At 32.5% G+C, this 23934-nt stretch overlaps 1 protein-coding gene across 1 annotated transcript; it reads left to right on the forward strand.

Annotated features, from left to right (window-relative positions):
* The first annotated feature begins 3582 nt into the window (after positions 1-3582).
* LOC143922302 (ras-GEF domain-containing family member 1B-like) lies at positions 3583-23418 on the forward strand. The gene is made up of 11 exons (XM_077445528.1): positions 3583-3648; positions 4243-4359; positions 4943-5059; positions 7619-7858; positions 8802-8947; positions 9031-9175; positions 9251-9484; positions 9579-9722; positions 9975-10159; positions 15641-16094; positions 23353-23418. The coding sequence occupies exons 1-11, from the start codon at positions 3583-3585 to the stop codon at positions 23416-23418; spliced, it is 1914 nt and encodes a 637-aa protein (XP_077301654.1).
* Positions 23419-23934: the final 516 nt, after the last annotated feature.

The raw sequence follows: 23934 nt of genomic DNA on the forward strand, positions 1-23934 counted from the left end.
TGGTCACACCCGAATTTTTTTTATTTGTCTTATTAAGGGAGGCTCCTTGTCTTCGAAGGCTTGTTTTTCGGGGGACAAGAGATCGCTCATGCATGGAGGCAACAATTCGCCGGAGGGCCCATCCCCTTCCAGAGACATCCCACTGGACCTGCTGGTTTGTTAATATTACTTAATTTGTAATCTATGTTTGTCTGCTATACTATACCACATATACAGTGCCCGACAGAATTAAGTGGACACTTCAGAAAAAAAAACTTTAAGACAGAATATTTTTGTTATGATACATTTTACACAAGAGAAATAAATCAGTAATATTCATGATACTTGGGTTTAAAAAGTTATACAAAAATATTTTGAAAAAACAATACCGTTTATTAAAAAAAAAAAATGAGCAAAGTACGGAAAAATGAGCAGTACAAACAAAATTAAGTGGACAGAGAGAAATTGAGATATATATTTTTTTTAAAACTTGTATGAGATCCTTTGGAATTAATTTCAGCTTGCAGTCTATTGGGTGTGGTTTCAACTAATTTTTGGTGTGTCAGCATCTAATTTTTTTCAAATAGTGGACAATTCATCAAAAAACATTTTTTATTTCTTTTTTTTTAATTTTTAAAATTTTTTGGTCCATTATAGACTACTAATTTTCTATGGGATTAATATCTGGTGATTGGGGAAGCCACTCAATTATTTAATTGCATCTTCTTCGAAAAATTTCATTGGTTTCTTCGATTTGTGTTTTAGTTCGTTGTCCTGTTGAAAGATGAAAGTACTCCCCAGACCCATTTTTTTCGACTGATTCTTCCAAGTTGTCTTTGATTATATCGATGTATATATCGGAGTCCATTATTCCTTCTATTTTGGCTGGACTCCGATGCCCTTCCAGGAAAAACAGCCCCATATCATAATTGAGCCACCACCATATTTCACCGTTTTCTCAACACACTTGTTTTTGAGGGCTTCACTGAATTTTTTCTTTACTTTTCTTTTACTTTTTGTGCCGAACAGCTCAAATTTACATGCGTCACTCCACACAATTCGTTTCCAAAACGATAAAGGCATTGCAATATATTTTTTGGCGAATTTTAATCTCTTCGCTTAGTTCACCTTGCTGGTTAAATGTTTGCGCCGCATTCTACATTTTTTTTAAGCCAGCTTCTTTTAATCTACGCGACACTGTCTTCTCCAAGATATTAAACGACAGGTTTTCTTTAATTTCCCGACAAGTTTTCGTTGGTTCTTGCTTTACTTTCTTAAAAATCAGACGATCACCCCGTCGATTAGTTCATTTTTTTCTTCCTCCTCCTGGTAAATTCTCAAAAGTGTCATGGTCTTTGAATTTATTCCAAATCTTTTCGGCAGCACTTTGAAATACAATATTTACTCGCGATATCACAAAAATTCACACAAATTTTATCATCTTCTACCACAAATTTTCGAACTTAAACATGAATTACAGATTTTTTTCGACATTTTATTTTTATAACACTACACGGGAACAATATTGACGAAACAACTGTCTCCTACCAATTCAAAAGATAGAATGATAAAACACAAAAAAAAATGAAGAAATCGTACCAGTAATAACTGAAATACAGGGTCCCAAACACATTCCTCCCACATGAACGCACGACCCAATTTTTGAATTGTGACGAATGCGGTAATGTAAACGAAACAGCTATAAAGCGAAAGAAACGAAATTTCTAAATTAGGATCATAAAATAACACCCTTTTAATTTTTGAAAACTATAAAGCTCTATGTTAAATACTTTTTGAGAAAACCGCGTTCTTATGTACACATAAAAAGTGTCCACTTAATTCTGTCGAGCACTGTATGTACAACTAAACCACAATTTTCAACGCAATACTACCAAATTTGAAACCGATAACGGGTTGTAGATGGACTCTTATATATGTAGGCATAAAGACGCCTGGGCAACGCCAAGCACATATGTTTGTCTGGGGTGCACCTCACGGGATCGAATGTGAAATGCACGAAAAACCAAATATCGGAAGGCAAAGATCTTAAGTCGAAAGGTCAACAAAAAAAGGGTGCATGGTAAACGGTACATACTCACGCACATACTCACTTAATTTGCGCGAGCAGGATACAACAGAAACAAGAGGAATAGGCTTTTCCTCCCGTATTAATGTGCGCGCGCATAATACGAGAGGCAAAGCCTGTTCCTCTTGTTCCTGTTGTACCCTGCTTGCGCAAATTAAGTGAGTATGTACGACGGGGGGAGAGGTTTACCATGCACCCTTTTTTTGCGGTGGTATATGAATACAAAATTTAAGTATCGCACTCTAACGTATTTATTTGTTATAAAGGCATGTTCGCATATTGTTCAAGAAAAGCGTCGATTTCAAGTCTTTTAATACTACATACTCACGAGAAAATTCTCTTGTTTTCAACAAGCTACGTACATACATATGTAGTTAAGCTTATTAACAATCTATTTTCCCCGGTGAAGCTTTATGAGAAATAAAAAAAATAGCAGTCACCGGGAACTGACTTGCTCAACTATCGCTTCTGCGCAAACTTTTAATTAAGTCACTCTTTTAATGTATCTTTTTTTTATTTGTCTTATTAAGGGAGGCTCCTTGTCTTCGAAGGCTGGTGTTTCGGGGGACAAGAGATCGCTCATGCATGGAGGCGACGATCCGCCGGAGGGCCCAAGCCTTCCCAGAGACATCTCACCGCACCCGCTGGTTTGTTAATATTACTTAATTTGTAATTTATGTTTGTCTGCTATACTATACCACATATATGTACAACAAAACCACAATTTTCAACGCAATACAACAAAATTTGAAACTCAAAACGGGTTTTAGATGGACTCTTATATAGGCATAAAGACGCCTGGGCAACGCCAAGCACATATGTTTGTCTGGGGTGCACCTCACGGGATCGAATGTGAAATGCACGAAAAACCAAATATCGGAAGGCAAAGATCTTAAGTCGAAAGGTCAACAAAAAAAGGGTGCATGGTAAACGGTACATACTCACGCACATACTCACTTAATTTGCGCGAGCAGGATACAACAGAAACAAGAGGAATAGGCTTTTCCTCCCGTATTAATGTGCGCGCGCATAATACGAGAGGAAAAGCCTGTTCCTCTTGTTCCTGTTGTACCCTGCTTGCGCAAATTAAGTGAGTATGTACGACGGGGGGAGAGGTTTACCATGCACCCTTTTTTTTGCGGTGGTATATGAATACGAAATTTTAAGTATCGCACTCTAACGTATTTATTTCTTATAAAGGCATGTACGCATATTGTTCAAGAAAAGCGTCGATTTCAAGTCTTTTAATACTACAAACTCACGAGAAAATTCTCTTGTTTTCAACAAGCTACGTACATACATATGTAGTTAAGCTTATTAACGATCTATTTTCCCCGGTGAAGCTTTATGAGAAATAAAAAAAAAATAGCAGTCACCGGGAACTGACTTGCTCAACTAGCGCTTCTGCGCAAACTTTTAATTAAGTCACTCTATTAATGTATCTTTTTTTTATTTGTCTTATTAAGGGAGGCTCCTTGTCTTCGAAGGCTGGTTTTTCGGGGGACAAGAGATCGCTCATGCACGGAGGCGACGATCCGCCGGAGGGCCCACGCCCTTCCAGAGACATCTCACCTGACCCGCTGGTTTGTTAATATTACTTAATTTGTAATCTATGTTTGTCTGCTATACTATACCACATATATGTACAACTAAACCACAATTTTCAACGCAATACTACCAAATTTGAAACCCATAACGGGTTGTAGATGGACTCTTATATAGGCATAAAGACGCCTGGGCAACGCCAAGCACATATGTTTGTCTGGGGTGCACCTCACTGGATCGAATGTGAAATGCACGAAAAACCAAATATCGGAAGGCAAAGATCGAAAATTGAAAGATCTTAAGTCGAAAGATCAACAAAAAAAGGGTGCATGGTAAACGGTACATACTCACGCACATACTCACTTAATTTATTACACATATTGTTCAAGCAAAGCGTCGATTTCAAGTCTTTTAATACTACAAACTCACGAGAAAATTCTCTTGTTTTCAACAAGCTACGTACATACATATGTAGTTAAGCTTATTAACAATCTATTTTCCCCGGTGAAGCTTTATGAGAAATAAAAAAAAATAGCACTCACCGGGAACTGACTTGCTCAACTATCGCTTCTGCGCAAACTTTTAATTAAGTCACTCTATTAATGTATCTTTTTTTTATTTGTTTTATTAAGGGAGGCTCCTTGTCTTTGAAGGCTGGTGTTTCGGGGGACAAGAGATCGCTCATGCATGGAGGCGACGATCCGCTGGAGGGCCCAAGCCTTCCCAGAGACATCTCACCAGACCCGCTGGTTTGTTAATATTACTTAATTTGTAATCTATGTTTATCTGCTATACTATACCACATATATGTACAACTAAACCACAATTTTCAACGCAATACTACCAAATTTGAAACCCATAACGGGTTGTAGATGGACTCTTATATAGGCATAAAGACGCCTGGGCAACGCCAAGCACATATGTTTGTCTGGGGTGCACCTCACGGGATCGAATGTGAAATGCACGAAAAACCAAATATCGGAAGGCAAAGATCGAAAATTGAAAGATCTTAAGTCGAAAGATCAACAAAAAAAGGGTGCATGGTAAACGGTACATACTCACTTAATTTATTACACATATTGTTCAAGCAAAGCGTCGATTTCAAGTCTTTTAATACTACAAACTCACGAGAAAATTCTCTTGTTTTCAACAAGCTACGTACATACATATGTAGTTAAGCTTATTAACAATCTATTTTCCCCGGTGAAGCTTTATGAGAAATAAAAAAAAAATAGCACTCACCGGGAACTGACTTTCTCAACTATCGCTTCTGCGCAAACTTTTAATTAAGTCACTCTATTAATGTATCTTTTTTTTATTTGTCTTATTAAGGGAGGCTCCTTGTCTTCGAAGGCTGGTGTTTCGGGGGACAAGAGATCGCTCATGCATGGAGGCGACGATCCGCTGGAGGGCCCAAGCCTTCCCAGAGACATCTCACCGCACCCGCTGGTTTGTTAATATTACTTAATTTGTAATCTATGTTTGTCTGCTATACTATACCACATATATGTACAACTAAACCACAATTTTCAACGCAATACTACCAAATTTGAAACCCAAAACGGGTTTTAGATGGACTCTTATATAGACATAAAGACGCCTGGGCACCTCACGGGATCGAATGTGAAATGCACGAAAAACCAAATATCGGAAGGCAAAGATCGAAAATCGAGAGATCTTAAGTCAAAAGATCAACAAAAAAAGGGTGCATGGTAAACGGTACATACTCACTTAATTTGCGCGAGTAGGATACAACAGGAACAAGAGGAATAGGCTTTTCCTCCCGTATTCGGCGCGCGCACATTAATACGGGAGGAAAAGCCTGTTCCTGTTGTATCCTGCTCGTGCAAATTAAGTGAGGATGTACGACGGGAGGAGACGTTTACCATGCACCCTTTTTTTTGACCTTTCGACTTACGATCTTTCGATTTTCGATCTTTGCCTTCCGATATTTGGTTTTTCGTGCATTTCACATTCGATCCCGTGGGGAAGACACGTTTGTCTGCTATGCTATTTACAGTTTTCAAATTTTGATTAATGGACGCCGGGCGAAGCTAGGAAATATGTGACGTTGCTAGGCAGCTCCAATTAATATGTTTTAAATTTAAAATTCAATTTCTATATAGAGTTGAGCAATGTAACATACATATTTATATTATAAAATATAAGTATGTACTATGTAAAAATACTTTTCCACTGTTATCGTTGCATCGTGAGAGGACTTAAAATAAGCTTTAAATAATTACTTCCTGATCACTTTGTGCATGCATCCCCTTTCACCACCAGAGATGGAAAACAATTTGCAGGGTTCACGTTCGAAACGTTTAGATCCCCTCTCTCGGTCTGCTTTAGACTTGTGCGGGAATCCCAAAGCCCACTGTATTTATCCATGAAAAGGCTTTGTTTTCGAATACAGTACACTCTCCATTATCCGGGCTAATGCTGGGGAGGAAGAGCACGGATAATTGAAAATCTCGGATAATCTGATTCATTGAATTTTGACATGCATTCCCTTCACCACCAGAGATGGAAAACAATTTGCAGGGTTCACGTTCGAAACGTTCAGATCCCCTCTCTCGGTCTGCTTTAGACTTGTGCGGGAATCCCAAAGCCCACTGTATTTATCTATGAAGAGGCTTTGAGTTTTCGAATACAGTACACTCTCCATTATCCAGGCTAATGCTGGGGAGGAAGAGCACGGATAATTGAAAAAGACGGATAATCCGAATCAATGGATTTTGACTTCAATTTTTATCTTTGCCTTCCGATATTTTCGTTTTCGGGCGTTACACTTTCGGTTGTTATGGTTACAAAAATTTTGTAACCATAAGTCCATCGTTTGTTTTCAATATGCTTTCGTTCGGATGTGAAGGAGCATTATTTAATAACAATACTGCTCTTTATGGCAATTCCTTAATTTTTTTTTAAATCTTGCACCTCTGGAACCAAATTCTTTTTGAACCAATCTTCAAAAATGTCCCTGTCCATCCATGCCCCTTTCTGACTAAAATAATCAATGGGAAAATTTTTCATTTAAGTTCAAAAGAACGAGGTATGTATATTTGCTTTCCCAATCATCAAAAGTTTCATTTCATGAATTCCTGATGCGTTTCCGCAAAACATGACAGTTATCCTTTCTTTGGACGTTTTATGTACAGGAGCGAACTTTCCTCTCGTAAGCCAGCGTTTTTGTCGGCAAGCACTTTCAATACAGGCCTGTTTCATCTGCATTATAGATTTGATCGGGTTGCAAATTTTCTCTTTGCAAATATTCTTGAAATTCGATGCAGAATTCATCAGCAATTGAAAATAATTAAACAGACTTATGTTACGAAAAAATCTGCTCATGTCACTTCTTCGGATCAAAAGCGACTGAAAAGCTTGCTGATCAAAAGCAACTGAAAGAATTAACGCAATAGTAAAAGACATTTAAAAAGGGAACGAAAAAAATTTCTGTGTGACATAATTTTCTTGTCGCAATCAATCTGTGCGTCTCATAATCATATAAGAAAAAAATTAAATTAATTAATATTTTTCAAGCACGGATAATTCGCAAACCAAATAATCCGCGCCCAGATAATCCAGAGTCTACTGTATTTAGTTTTAGAATAGACACTCCTTCATTCCAAAGTACGTATGTACATACACATATATATATATATATATATATATATATATATATATATATATATTTTTTTTTTTTTTTTAATTTTTTTTTTATTTATTTATTTATTTATATAGCAAACTGCTAATACATATAACACAAAATAACAACAAAACATTATAAATCATCTTCCACAAAGGTATCCATTAACACCTTTCAAGAAAGCATCAATGTTATTAGAACTTCTAATGCCTTCAGGAAGGGCATTATACATTTGAACACCTCTGTGAAAAACACCTCCTGCAGTTTTAGCTTTCTTAACTCTACCCAATTGAAAACTTTCCATTGAAGGAGTTGAATTTCTAATGCTTCAATTTTATGTTGCACTTTGTGTTGGAATATAGAGAGCCGATCAGAATGTTGCCGGAGCGATCCCAGACAACCCACCTTTGGTCGAAGCCCACGTGGGGCCTGATCTGGAGTACCGCGATGGCAAAATCGTCAGCGGCACCTTGGAGGCTATTGTGGACCAGCTAAGACCTGGTGCCGATCCCATATTCAAATTTGCATTTTTTCTATGCTCACGGGTCTATCTGCGTCCAGACGAGCTGCTCTCCATGCTATGCCGGAGACTCACCCAACAGGTAAATTTTTGATTAAATAAGCGTGAGCTCAGTATTAGTGTATTAATCCGTTGCGCGTGCTGTATTGTATTATCCTCGGATGAAATTTGTTTACGCGAAAATTTACGATATTGGCCAGCGTAACCAGTTAATTTTTATGATACAATCGAATTGGCGATAGTTCGTACTCTGTTTTGGCTTTGCGATTTTGTGAATTTATGGCAATTTAGATATGCTACGTTTTATATGCAAGCGTCTTCCATTTTTATTTTATAAAATAAATATTTAATTATTATTTGGTTTATAGTACGGTTATATGCACCATTTATTACGTAATTTTATAGACATTTATTATTTTATTCCGGGAACAAAACACACTTATCAAAAGCATTGCACACATTGTATATTGGAATAATGAATAGTTTCCCACAATAAAAATGAAATCAACGTGCATTTTATATAATCTGAAATCATGCACTTTTGAGTATGGTATATTTCTTAAAATAGACTTATTTCAGATTTAAAAGATTTGAAAAGGAATCGAATTGAATTGAAAACAATCACATTAAAAATATTTATAAGTTCTTCATTTCAAAGTACAATTGTGTGAAATACTCTACATACATATATACATATTATATGTAAATTGAGATATTTTGTTTATCGTATATACATACATAATAATAGTTTCTCAATATTATAAAGCTGTATAGAAGTGTTTTTTAATCCCGGAATTTCCTTATAGGTTTGAATATTTGACTAATTTATAGGAAGGGATGAAGCAATGATAAAAATGTAAAATGTGTATAGATGAGGTATAATTATGTTTCTTAAATGATTTTTTTTAACATAAAGTGCTTAGTTTTGTATTGGCATAGGTCTTATACTATTGCCATTGAAAAATCACGACAATCTGATTTTATCAGGTGTCTTAAATCTGCTGTTTTACAAACGCTTGATTTAGGTGGGTGCGGCGATGGCTGTCTCTGTCGATGTGGCACTAGCTGAAATGACATCGTTAATTCGCTTACTCGCAGAGTGGACTTGCAACTTCCCATATGATTTTCGTGACGAACGGGTTATGGCTCTGGTCCGAAACATAACCCAAAAGTAAAATTTATATTCTAACTAATTAAATCTATTACTATGTATGTATATAATACATCCTTAAATGATGTATTTTAATTTCTTAGATGCGCTACCGAAGAGATGTCAAGTTTGGGAGAAGAAATGTCTCTACTATTGCAAAAACTTCTCGATAAATTTACAGCATTGGAACAATACGAGGCGACTTTGAATAATTTGCCATACGCATTGTCTCTCGACCAAATGAGTCCGGTAAAATAACGTGTACTAATCTCCAGTCGATTTTTATACACGTGTTACTGAATAATTAATAATTTGACGCTTTAGTTGGATGTTACTTCTACTGGATTGGCACCGACCGAGTTGGCAAGGCAGCTGACCATCTTGGAATTGCATTTTTTGTCATTCGTCGGTCCAGAAGAATTTATCCAAAGATTCATGCGCAAAAAAAACTCCACCACTCACGTACGCCCACAGGAACCTAGGAAAACAAGGAACCTTGAAGCGTATGGCGAATGGTTCAACCGCCTCAATTTTCTTGTCGCCTGTGACATATTGAAGGTGATTTTTTTTATCTACAAAACCTTCACATCCTTAAATTTTGTAACATCAATGATCCAGCCACTTACTAAATTGCATGATTTTTCCCTTTTAGTCTCCCAAAACTAAAACACGCGCTAGAGTCCTCGAACACTGGGTTCTATGCGCCAGGGAGTGCTTCAATCTTGGGAATTTTAATTCCCTCATGGCTATCATCAGCGCTCTCAATATGGTGGTTATATCACGTTTGAAGAAAACAGTACGTATTTTAATTTTATTTTGTCACATGATAAATACAACAAAAATATAAATAATAGCGGAATAATTCTAAATATATATAGATATGTATTTCACAGGACGAATACCATTGAAATTGTAATAATTTCTGATCTTTTTGTCTCTTTTGATTCAATTTTTTCCCTTATGAATCGTTTAGATGAGATGAATACAATTAGAACAATTAATTTTAACCACATTTTAGATTTTAAACAGATTAATAATTTATTTATAGTGGGCCCGTTGTAGCAATGTGGTACAACAACTTCCACCGCTAGAACGTTGCATGGAGCCTTCTTCAAACCATTGCCGATACCGTTCGGCTCTAGCTGCTGCTAGTGCATCTGTTCATGCAGCCGTTCCGTGCTTCAGCATTACTTGTCGCGATTTTTGTCACATGAATGAGGCAGCCGAAAACAGGTTTATTATGTTTTTCCCTTTTATTGTATGTTTTTAAATAATATACATAGATAATCTCCAGGTGAGCTAATGTTAATCTTATTAATAAGGATCCCTGGCAATCATATAAATATAGCCAAGTGTCGCTCATTTGCTAAGCATGTGGACAAACTGCTTGCTCATTGCCGCGTTGATACGGGCTTTGAGCGCCACGACAACACTTGGAACTATCTCACCAGGTCTACTATTCTTGATACATATGGTATTTATTATTATATTGTTTTTATTGATTTTTTTTTGGTTTTTTTTTTCTGTTACCACTTGAGTCCTTTGAATTGTTACAGGTATGGAGATTGCTTCTTTCGAGCGAGAACCGCCAAATGATCTCAGTGAAAAGAAACGCTACAAGTCTCTACGCAGCAGCACTCATTAAATATGACGGTTTCTGGCAAAAATTAAATTTATCTGTATATATTAGATGTTTTTGTTAGTATTAAGCGATGTTGTATTGACATCGTTCATATAAATTATGGTAATTCGATGTTCAATGGAGCGTTTACACCGACCGACGTAAACGTAAGACTTCATAATTAGTAATGAATGTAATACTGTACATATAACTACTAAATATTAAATGTCTCTTGTTATGATATTTTACTATTTCTCAACAAGACTTATTGAAGAATTAAAGAATACTTATTAAAGAATTTATAATTGCATCTTTATATAGTACATTATCATCATTTTATTTTAAATAATTTGAACAAATGTCGTCGTTATCGATTTAATATAAAAGTAAAATTCGTTTAGATAAGCGGACCAAATATGAAAAATAAAATCAATTTGGTGATGAAAAAAATAAATCATTAACAAGCCAATGAATCTACGATTGCCAAAATGAAAATGCGAGCGAGATATATATATATATATATATATATATATATATATATATATATATATATATATATATATATATATATATATATATATATATATATATATATATATATAGGTATACATATGTATATATATACTTAACGTATAATAATAACGATAGAAATCTGAACATTTCATTTTCAGTGTTTCTATGATATTTAAATTAAGTATTTTATGTTTATGTTCGCATTACCCGTCACACATATATAATTATATACACATTTATTGTGATGCTAATCTATTCCTTTTTTTTCATATGATATTATCCCAAAATTAGCGATTTCATCTATGTTCAAGCAAATACATATATTTGTTTTTGGTCGCTGATTGCCAAAATGAAAAGGCCGCGTTTTAGAAACCCCTTATTTACGAAAACCAAATATTTAGGATATGTATCGATATTTTTCAATTTTATATATTTATAATATACGTTTTTGATTTTTTTTTTTTTAATCTCTGAAAATATGTGTTGAAGTTATGTAAGACTGGTCTATTTAACTGGATTATATAATACTTTGAAATTTGATATTAAAAGTGCACTATATTTTTTTTGTTCAAGTATTGCTAAATACATACCATCTTTTGAATCTCTTATTTATGTATATTTATAATTATATGTGTACTTAGATATTATATGTGATTATTAATGTACATATGTTTAATGTATTGAAAGAAAAATTCTCATTGTTAATTAAGTAACATTGTTTCTAATGCAAGTTTATATATTTGTGATCATTTTGATATTATTTTTAAAAAATTATGTCGATGTTGTAACTTTGTGATATAAATTTTTGTATAAATAATTTTTTTGACAAATAATTTCTGTATAATATGCTTAAAAAAAATGTGCTCACCTTATTTATAATGCGAAAATAGCCAAACTATTGATGTCTACGTTATTTCAAGTGAAGATTTATTTATTATTATATTAATATCATGTAATATTCAATTTAAATCAATTAGAAATTGACTTAAAAAAGATAATATGAAAAATATATATATTCAAATATGCTTATTGTGTTTTAATTAAAATTTACATAATTGAGTCATTTTACCTGTCTGCAACTTGCCCATCAATCATTCTAAATGGACTTATCTTGTACACATATGTACATTATTGACTTATTAAATGAAAATAATACCTATATGTGTTATGTATGTAACACAAGATGGATTCATGGTAAAGCTTTTTTTGTACTTTTAAATATTTAATATAAATTTCCTGCATTTCAATTTCAATCTAAACATAACCTCAAATAAGTATTTAATTATATTTTGCATTTGTAAAAAAACCAGCAAGCATTTGTACAATTATCAATGCTGTAAAGTAGATTGTGTTCAGAGACTGCATGACGCATTCAATATACACATTAATGATTTTGTTGTATTTTTATTCGTCTAGAGATTCTTAAGGTATTAAATCGAATTCAATTTCTACTTACTAACGACCATGCCAATTATTAACTGTCAGTGCACATTAGTAATATTTTATTAAGACTCAATACATATAATTTTAATATGACTGAGTATGAAACGATTAACTACGTTCTTATAAATATAATGTAAAAGTAAGCTAGTCTATATATGTATATATATAGATATATACATACATATATGTGTGTATGTGTGTATGGTTTATGTACATATATGTATATGTATACCCATACAAAAAAGTAAGTAAATTTTATCTGATGACTTCACTAATATAATGCTAAAGATTAAAGTTTTAATGATAAAATTATTCATTAACAAAATTTTATTTCCATGACTTAAGTAAATTTTTAAGAGAGATTGCTCGTTTTCGTTCACACGTCTAGATTTTTTTCAAAAGCTTTAAAATGTTTATACAGTTTTGCAAGCCGATTTCACTTTTTTGCAAATGAAATTCACCCTTTTGCAAATGAAATTCATCGTTTTGTAAATGAAATTCATTCTTTTGCGAATGAAATTAGTTCTTTTGCAAATGAAATTAACCCTTTTGCAAATGAATTTCAAATGAAAAGGATGAATTTCATTTGCAAAAGGGTTATTTTAATTTGCAAAAGGGTGCTTTTCATATGCAAAAGGGTGAAATAGGCTTGCAAAAGCTGTATTCATTTATTCCATAATACATATACGTATATGTTAACCAATATTTTTATAACTGGATCAAAACATTTTTTATTGTTGTGAATGTAATTTCATTATTTTTACGTGATTTTATAAGTTAAGTGATTTATTGGTTGTTGATAGCGTTATGTGTATTTCTAAGTTTTACAGATGATTCCACTGTATGTGTACATTATTTTCATTAGTACATTGTGTTAATTTCCGATGTGTACATTTCACGTGTATTCTGTGGCTTGCCTTTGTAAAATTATATTTTGTGATTTTTGATAATTTGTAAAAAAAAATAAAAGAAATTATTGAAATAAACATATATGACGCGGAATCGAGTTTGAATTTATTTACTATCCTTATTTGATTTAATTGGCATTAATGATACACAACAAGCAATGTAAGTATCCATCAGGGCTGTGGATTCGCTTCTAAATTTACCGGCTCCAACTCTGACTTTACCTTATGCTTCGACTCCAACTCCAATTCTAACTCCGACTTGAACGATTTTAGTAAGATCGAATTTTCTTCCCAATGTATAAAATTTGTAGCGGCAAAAATAATAACAGTTTTCAAATTATAAAAAAATTAATGGAATTAAAATCGCTAAAGATTGACATGTAACCTAATTTATTGAATTATTAGTAATGAAATTGGGTATAAATAAAATGTAAGTACATTCATTGTGTATGTGCATGAATTTCATACAGACAAATCAATTTATTAAAAAAAATGAGAATAATAAAGTATGACACACAGAAAACAATTGGTTTTGCCGACAACACATCAAAATACTTGCAATTCAACGATTTTATTTTTAATGTAATTTAAATTCATGATTTTTATAAAGAAATTATTAAATTTCAATTTACTTGGATTTTACTTGCAACAAAATTGGAGAAGGAATGATTTCTTTTTATCGGAGCTGGAGCAATAGAAAATCGCAAACAATTTTTTGCCATTCGAATACTTTCAACCTTACCGTATGCATATTTCCAAACATCTGGCACGATCGGAAAGGTTTCTTCTAATATGAGTGACTTCTCTTATTATTTATGAACATAATTTCGTTACCTTATTTTGAAAAGGTTCTAACTAACATTTAGACCAGGTACAGTTTAAGGTAAGGTAACGATTTATTAACAATAAAAAGAATTTCAAAATCACATCTATGTATGTAGATCAGTGCTACTCAAACTATGGTCCGCGGCCCATTACTGGTCCGCGGAGAAAGACGTAATTAAAAAAATAAAACAATAGTTTATCTCAGAACTATTACAAAATATAGACTGGATAGCCAAGCTAGCTTATTTAACATATATTTTTTGCATTTTGAATGACCTTAACTTATCCATGGAAGGAAGAATGTCATCTTATTTCACAATGGCAGACAATACAGATGGGTTGAAAGGAAAACTAAAAACATGGAAGATTCGTGTTTCAAAATATTGCTATGACATGTTTCACAATTTGGCTGATATTATTTACGAAGGAGGAGAGGAGCTTAATATGACGTCTTTGCGCTATATAATCAGTTGTCATTTGACAAATTTATCAGAGCGATTCGATTTCTATTTTCCACCAGATGACGATCCACGAAAGGGAAAAGGATGGATACGAAATCCATGTGTGCCATGGAATTATGATATATCACCTAATTTGGAAGATAAACTAATTGATCTGACTGCAAATCAAGAATTAAAAAAAATGTTTTGAAACCACAACTTCACTTGCAGGCTTTTGGATCAAATTAAAAGTAGAATTCCCATATATTTATGAACTTGCAGTGAAAACTCTTTTACCATTTGCATCAACTTACCTTTGCGAGACTGGTTTCTCAATCATGAGTATAATTAAAACAAAACATCGTAATAGTGTGGATATTTATGATCCATTGCGTGTGGCATTGTCTTCGATTAAACCACGACTGGATAAGTTATCTAATAACAAACAAACTCATATGTATGTCTCATTAGTTTTTTTTATATTTTCATTTTTTATCTTTGTCTAAGTATATTCATATTGTACTTCTTTGAATTCAATAAAATACATTTTACTTCTTAGATTTTATTTTATTTTAATTTGTTTACAAGTTTTCAACCATATATTTTTTTAACAATATTCACCGTCGGTCGTTGTCGATCGATGACCCATTCGCACCGGTATTAGCTCTACCATAAATAACATCTAATTAAAAGTACCTAAACGGTCTTAAAAAAAAATCTGTCAACAAAGTTTGTTCCTGTAGTGCTATTTTTTAATTCGTACTTATAAAATATACTCAATATACTCATAATAATCACAAAAAATATCATTTCAAGTTTCAAGTGGGTAGTCCGTACATTCTCGTACGCAGAGTGAATTTCATAGATTGTCAACCTTTAGTTCAATTCATTTGGCAATCATGCAGTGTTGCGCATCTTGTGAAACGAAATTTTCTAATGGTGTTCAATGTGGTATTTGTAAGAGGCACTATGATTTTGATTGTGCCAACATTACGGAAGGCGGCTACAATAGATTGGGAGTTATTAAAAGGGCTGCATGGAAGTGTCCACGATGCCGTAATCCACAAAGTTCTCAGTCTTTGACTGAGTCACCTTCGCCGTCATTGAATACACTACTTAAGGATTTCCTTGATATAAAACGTAGCATATCATGCCTGCCGTCGCTTGCAGAAGACATAAAAACGTTAAAAACTGATATTTGCAACCTCAAAGCAACATGTGAATTTAACAGTTCAAAGATTATTGAGGCTGAAAACAGGATAAGTGCAGTAGAGGATAAAGTAAAAGACATTTACAGGGATTTATGTACTGAGAAAATCACTACCAATGATATCAAAGCTCGACAAAATAGGTTTGAAACCAGATCGCGTAGTAATAATATTGTATTGCAAGCTGTACCCGAAAAGTGCACTGAGAATGTAATAGATATATTCAAAAAACTTTGCAAGACTATCTCTGAGCCGATGGATGACAACTTAATATTATCCTGCCACAGAACTGCTAAATCAAACAAGAACAGTGACCGCCCTCGGAACATAATAGTAAGTGTACCGAGTTCACGTCACCGCGATCGTATCCTGTCTACTATACATCGCCACAATCGTAGTGCGCGTGCTACAAATCAACGGAACAACAACTTAGCTCTACTCAACTCTTCTCACTTGGGCATCTCTGGAACGCCCGTTAGAATATATGCAGCTGATCATTTATCACCAGAATCAAAATCACTTCACGGTGCCGCAAGAGCTACTGCCAAAAAAAATTATTATAAATATGTATGGGTTAAATTTGGTAAAATATTTATGCGTAAAGACGACAAATCGAACTCGATATTTATTCGAGATATAAATTGTCTTGCTAATATTAAGTAATATTACTAAAATTTTTATTTACTCGTGTAATATATAACTCCTAGATTCGTAGGTTTTTCTTTATTTTTTCAAAATGTCAACAGATGTAAGTCTAAAATTTCCAATATGCACCTTCAAGTACTTGCCAATAATTTCGATATCATCTGCCTTGCGGAAACAAACTTTGATAACTCCATATTTAGCGAAGAATTGTTTGATAATAGATATATAGTTTACCGTAGAGACAGAGATGTTTTGAATAGCTCCAAAAAGGAAGGTGTAGGTGTCCTCCTAGCTATAAAAAAACAGTTAACCTCATTTAGGCTATTATATTGGGAAAGCACTGTTGAAGATCTTTGGGTTAGGATATATCTAAATTGTAATTTTATTATTAACATTTGTTTAGTTTACCTACCCCCTAACTTAAATAATAATCTTCTACAGGCTTTCTATGAAAAATGTCATGAAATTTTTTCTAATACTGATACCAACCATGAATTAATTATTGTTGGTGATTTTAATATACCTAACATTGTTTGGTCAAAAGACTCTAGTAGCACTAAAATGTTAATAAACAATACCATTGATTCGAAATCGTCCTTGTTATTTAATCTTATGGCTAAAAAAACTTTAATGGTCGTATTTTGGACTTATTCTTATGTAGCTTTGAACCATCTAGCTTATCTATAGCATGTCCAGTTAGTAAGTTGGATAAACACCATCCAGCATTCGATGTGCTCTTAGTTCTTAAGAAGATAAAATATCTTAAGCCCTTATGTAATAACATTGTACTTCATTACAGAAGATGTAATTTTGGTAATTGCAGAACTAATTTATCATTAATAGATTGGTCTGATCTTTTTAATAATTTGAGCATTGATGAATCGGTCAGTGTATTCTACAACACATTATATAGTATTATTGGTGACAATACACCTACAAAGAAGATTGTATCTGACACTGGCCGATATCCAATCTGATTCAGTAAATCATTGGTGAAATGTCTCAAGGAGAAAGCCAAAGTACATAAAAGGTACAAAGTCTTTGGTAATCCCAGAGATTACGACACCTTTGCATTATTAAGAACTCGCTCTAAGAGACTGTTGTCCAAATGCCATACTGACTACTTGTCCTATACTGAATCCCGCATTTCTCTGAACCCTAAATGCTTTTGGTCTTACACCAAGTATAAATGCAAGGGTAATTCTTTGCCCGAAACTTTAAAATTTAATAACATTTGTGCCTCATCTGGCTTAGATATGTGTGAATTTTTTTCGGAATATTTTTCATCTGTGCATAACAATGAAGATTGCTCTCTTTCATATGTGGACGCTCACATTGACAATTGCTCGTACTGCCTTGATAAAATATATGTTAAAAAAAAGGAGATTACTTATGTCCTATTAAATTTAGATGTAAATAAGGGTGCTGGCATACGGTGCTGGCATAAGGGTGCATACCTCCATACTTTATTAAAACTTGTTATTTGGAACTTGTGGAACCCTTATTTATAATTTTTAACAATTCTTTATCTGCTGGTGTATTCTCTTCTAAATGGAAACTAGCCAATATTGTACCTATTTTCAAGTCTGGCGATAAATCACTTTGTAATAACTATAGACCAATAAGTATCTTATCCTGTTTTGCTAAAATTTTTGAATGTTTAACTTATAATCATATTTATTCTCATGTAGTGCCTAAAATTGCACAGGAACAACATGGATTTGTTAAAAAAAAACAACCGTGTCTAATCTTGTTGAATTCACTACCACAATTTATAAATATCTTAATACTCGTACACAAGTAGATGTTATATATACAGACTTTCAAAAGGCTTTTGACAAGGTTAATCACGGTTTGCTAATTCGTAAATTATCTAAATTTGGAATTCATGGCAATTTACTTAGATGGTTAACTTCCTATGTTAATTTGAGAAGTCAATTGGTTACAATTAAGGGTTTCTCATCTGCCCCTAGAATAATCCTTTCAGGAGTTCCTCAAGGTTCTCACCTTGGACCACTTCTGTTTATTATTTTTATTAATGATATAATCCCCCTACTGAAGTGTCAATGCTTACTTTATGCCGATGATCTCAAGGTTTTCCGTCCTATCAATAGTGAGTCGGATTGCTTAAAATTACAATCCGACATTGATATAATACCTGAATGGTGTAATGTAAACCTTATGCATCTTAATATTTCTAAATGCTTCTCATTGACACTTTCCAGAAATCGTAACCTAATTGACTTTACTTACAATATTAATAACGTAGATCTTATAGCAAAACATTGTGCCAGAGACTTAGGTATACTTATTCCAAACTATCATTTAATGAACATATTTATCATATTGTTACTATATCTTATAAACTCTTGGGATTTATTTGCCAAGTTGCGAAGCCCTTTAAGAATCCCCATACTCTGATTCTACTCTATTACAGTTTGGTTCGTAGTAATATGGAGTATGCTTCAATCATATGGTCTCCCTATTACCAAACTCACATTGAGCATTTAGAAACAATCCAGAAGCGTTTTTTGTGCCATTTATCCTATAAGACTGGTCTTAAAAAACTGTTACCATCTTATAATGACAGACTTTCTTTTTTCCATATTGCAAGTTTGTCTCAGCGTAGAAGGGTTTCTGATTTGTTAATTTTATATAAGATTGCTAATGGTATTCTTGACACATCTGTTTTAAGTGAGATTAATTTTAACGTTCATGCCCGATTCACCAGATGCACAAATCTTTTTTATCCACCAATTTGTCAAAGCAACACCTCTTTCAATAGTGCAATTGTTCGTATATGCCGTATTTACGATAGCTTAGATGATCGCCCTGACCTCTTTAGTGACTCTTTTAGTATTTTTAGGACAAAGGTGAAGAAAATAATATGTGGTTGATTTGCTTCTTCACCCTTATAGTCTTTCTTTTTCTTTTTTTTTTTACTTTATCTGTATCTTTTTCTTTATCTGTTTATTTTCTTTTTTTTTAAATCTTGATGTTTTTGTAATTTTACTTTTTTATATCACCATGTGGTGCTCACTGTAAATGGAATATTATATTTTTATTTATGTTTATTATTATTTTTTGTCTCATTATACAACTTTATTTTTATATTTTATTCTGTATGTGTGCCTATTTAAATAAAATAAAATAAAAAATAAAATATGTACATTCATACATACCCTTTTTATTTTAAAATATGATGCTGGTCCGTGAGAATTACTGAAAAATATATACTAGTCCGCCAGCTGAAAAAGTTTGAGTAGCACTGATGTAGATTCAGTAATTTTCTTATTGAATGAATATTATTTTGTATGTTCGACTCGTTTTTTCATGGAATTGTTTTATATATTAGTGTTTTATTTACAAAGAATGCTATTTCTGATGCTTCCAATGCAATTAAAAATGCATTTTCGATTGTATTTGGACCAAATACAATACATATTATGTGTTGAGCACATATGAAGCGAAATGTGTTTGAGGGATTAGTAAATGCAGACTCAAGAGATGATATCCAGCAGAATATCGTCATGCTTCAGTTATCTCCATTGAAGGGAATTTTTGAATAGGTTATGCCTTTATTTATTTATAAATAGAGACTCAATTCATAACCTTTGGAGAGAAGATTTTAGTCGACAAAAAAGTGGTATAAAAATAATGTTTTATATTGACCTTTTATTATTTTATGCTGGCACTTTATTGATTTTAATTCTAATTTATATACTTACCAAAATTGATTAGAATACTGGCCATTTAATTTGTTGCCTTTACAAAGTATCATTTGCTGTAATTGGATTTAGTTAAACCAACATTGACTGCACACTATTTTTTTTATTATTTATATTTGAGGTATCAATTTCATGTAATGTTTTAAAACATAAGAAAAAAAAACAACTCTGTGAATAACACTATTTATTAATACTATTTGAAGATATAGCTCGTTTCTACTAAAATTTCACCTTTTGATTAAAAATAAACGCAATACAGACAAATTATTATTCCAACAATAATAATAATATTCTGTATTTATCTTAAATACAGAGAAATAAATTTATTTTATAACTGTATAACAATATATTAATATTATTAAATGTTAAAACAATTTAAGCTGTAAACATAATTATACAACAGGACCATATACGAATAATAATTTCAGTATTTTATAATGAAAATACACTTAAGCAGGTTCTATTGTAAATAAATTATATAATTTTATCATATGAGTATAATAAAATCTAAAAGGATTGAATCACATATTTTTATTTTTACCTATTGACAGAGACACTTCAAATTAGTTAACTTTCAGTCAGATTTTGAGCTGCAGGATTTTTAAGATGTCAATTAGAATGGAATAATTTAAAATATTAATAAATAGAAAATAGTCGTAAATTGATTTGTTTTGAATCGAAAATAAGCTATGTCGCTTTTAAGCACTTTTAAGCCCGTAAAGCGTACTCAGTTAATCGCCTAATGTTCATGTGCTTATTATTTCAGCAAGGTGCTTTTGCATCATTTATTTTGCACTCACAATTGCAGTTTTCAATGCATTGATATTAAAAGTTTTCATGCCACCATTCTCATATTATTCAACAGCGTTTCTTAGAACGATGACAATAATTTTATTAATACATTTAGTTGAGATAAATTAAATATTGCTTGTTTACATATGTATTTCGAAGCACTGTTCTCGATTACTTCAGGAATATTTTCACTGACGAACTGAAATACAATATTTTTGCATATAAATGTCGCAAATTTTACCTGGTTTTTTATTGATTTTTATTTTTACTTGGATTTAAAGTATATCCAAGAGTGTAAATGTCCCACGAATGACATTCAAATAACAGTTTCATTATATATAGAATATTAAATGGGGCTTTGAATCAACAGGTGTAGCCTCTGAAAGTTGATGACAATGAATTTCACCTCCAATTTTGATTCATCGTTTATGACATTATGAATAGATAATGTATATTTTTATTATTAGGTGTATATTTTGTATTAAGGTGTATATTTATATTAAGTTTATATAAAAGTTTTGGTCACTCTTTGAAAATGATATATTGCTTAGCCATTGCTTGATTATGGCTGACACGACACTTAAAATTTAACAACAATTGACAACTTGTAAAATCTACAAAGGCAGTGATTGCACTATCAATATCAGTACAAACTAAATATGGAAACTTACATACGTAGAACGCACATCGAACGATACTGATAGTTGTACAAAATTTTATAAGAACTTACGAGTGAAACTCGAGTTTGTTGGCATCGGAGTAAAACGGTAACTTTCGATTTTTAAACTTAGACAACATTTATTTTTAACGGGTTAATAATTTTAAAGATAAGAATCGAATTGAACATACATATTGTATTGGTAGCAATTACCAAAACATTCTCTTTTTTGGGTACGTAGCTTAATTTAGTGATTGCGATTTCATTGTACACACAATTATTTAATTTATATAAATTACTTAAGCAACCGTTATAAGTGGCATGACCATTAAATTTTTTATATACGTAGGTATAATAAAAATAATTGATACATAGTTACTGCTGTCTATTATTATTAAATTATACTTTTACAATCATAACCTTGCAGTTGTCCAAATATACATAATACATACACATGTATATGTACATATGTACATACATATTACATATTACAGAAAGATGTCCATATTAAAAGCAACATTTGCAAATACATACTTGTATATAATTTTACATAACGTAAAAATCAGCGTTATAATGCCATCTGAGTATATTTTACAATCAAAAAGTTCAATACAATAATACATACATACATATGTTCATATGAGCTATTATATTTGAAAGTGGTACAAGTCAACTTTGCTCCATTTCCAGAAATATTTCGCAAAACATTAAATATAATACTTTGCGTTTAACAAAATTTAAAAATACTGGTCGCCTGTAATACGTTTATTCTACTTTTCCAAGATTCTGAACATATCGAATTAAAATAAGTGATATCAATTTGTGAATGAAGTCAAACAGAAATAGTGTTTTTGGAACTGAAAATTAGACTTCCGCCACTTTCAAATAGACCGGCTCATATATTGGGAAAGTTTTCTTCAGCTTTTCCTCGGACATAAACATAATACACACCTTTGTTTTTTGTTTAAATAAATTAAGATACCAACCTACGGTGAAAATGCACTAGTAAGGCTTCAACCAACCGTTGTCAATATTAAACGCAATCGAAATTTTCCAGCTATTTTCCACAATCCTGCTGTGTTCGTTTTTTAAAAAAGCTTCCATCGCACACTCACACGCATACACACACATACATGCACGAATAAATACAAATATATGTACATATGTTATGTAAGAAAAGTCTGGAATACTAGATATAGTATTTTAAACATTGATTATTTTAAAAAATTGCCAAAATAAGGATGATACTGTTAACTTATTACACAAATCATGTCATGATGCAATTTAAACCTTTTTGACTACCATAGCAATAAAAATAAAGTAATAATTAAAGCCCGGACCCAAAGCGCGCCACTCATTGTTCAATTGTTGTAAATGCTTTGTAAGAAAGGTTCGGAAAACCTTTAACAATGCATTTACAATATTTGAAAAATGAACGGCGCGCTCTGGGTCCGGGCTTTAAACTTTACTTTATTTTTATTGCTATGGTAGTTAGTTTTTTTTTTGTCTTTCATACATCCTTTATTTTTTGACATTTTTATAAAGGCTAGGTGTTTCTACCGCTATAAGCTTCTATATCAAAATGTAATAAGAAGCTTAAACATTATTTTTGATTAATGTAATTATTATTTTTTTTCACCCATAGTTGATTTCGAGCGAAATGGACTTTATTATGGTAAATGTTGCCGTTTTTCATTTACAACAAGATTAAAAAAATCAAAAAAAATAAAAACCGAGTCTTTTCAAGGCGATTTCCTCATAAATAAACGTCATGTTTAAAAAGTTTTAGTAACTATTCCAGGCTTTACTTACGTACTTGGCGTTTTCACCTCATAGCGTGTCCATTGAGACTAACAATTATAAAAATCTTTTATATAGGACATATTTTAGAGAGGAAAAATGAACCCCTTGAACTGGTGTGAATCGTGACGTGGAACACATCATCGTGAGATAAAAGCATAATATCCCCAATAGCCAATAAATGGGTCTACCTCACGGGCCGGTATGTGAAATTACCGAAAACGCAAATATCGGAAGGCAAAAATCGAAAATCGAAAGATCTTAAGTCGAAAGATAAAAAAAAAGTGCATGGTAAACGGTACATACTCACTTAATTTGCGCGAGCAGGATACAACAGGAACAAGAGGAACAGGCTTTTCCTCCCGTATTAATGTGCGCGCGCAGAATACGGGAGGAAAAGCCTGTTCCTCTTGTTCCTGTTGTATCC

Source organism: Arctopsyche grandis, chromosome 2 (genome assembly GCF_051622035.1).
Source record: "Arctopsyche grandis isolate Sample6627 chromosome 2, ASM5162203v2, whole genome shotgun sequence".
Classification (NCBI taxonomy): Eukaryota; Metazoa; Arthropoda; class Insecta; order Trichoptera; family Hydropsychidae; genus Arctopsyche; species Arctopsyche grandis.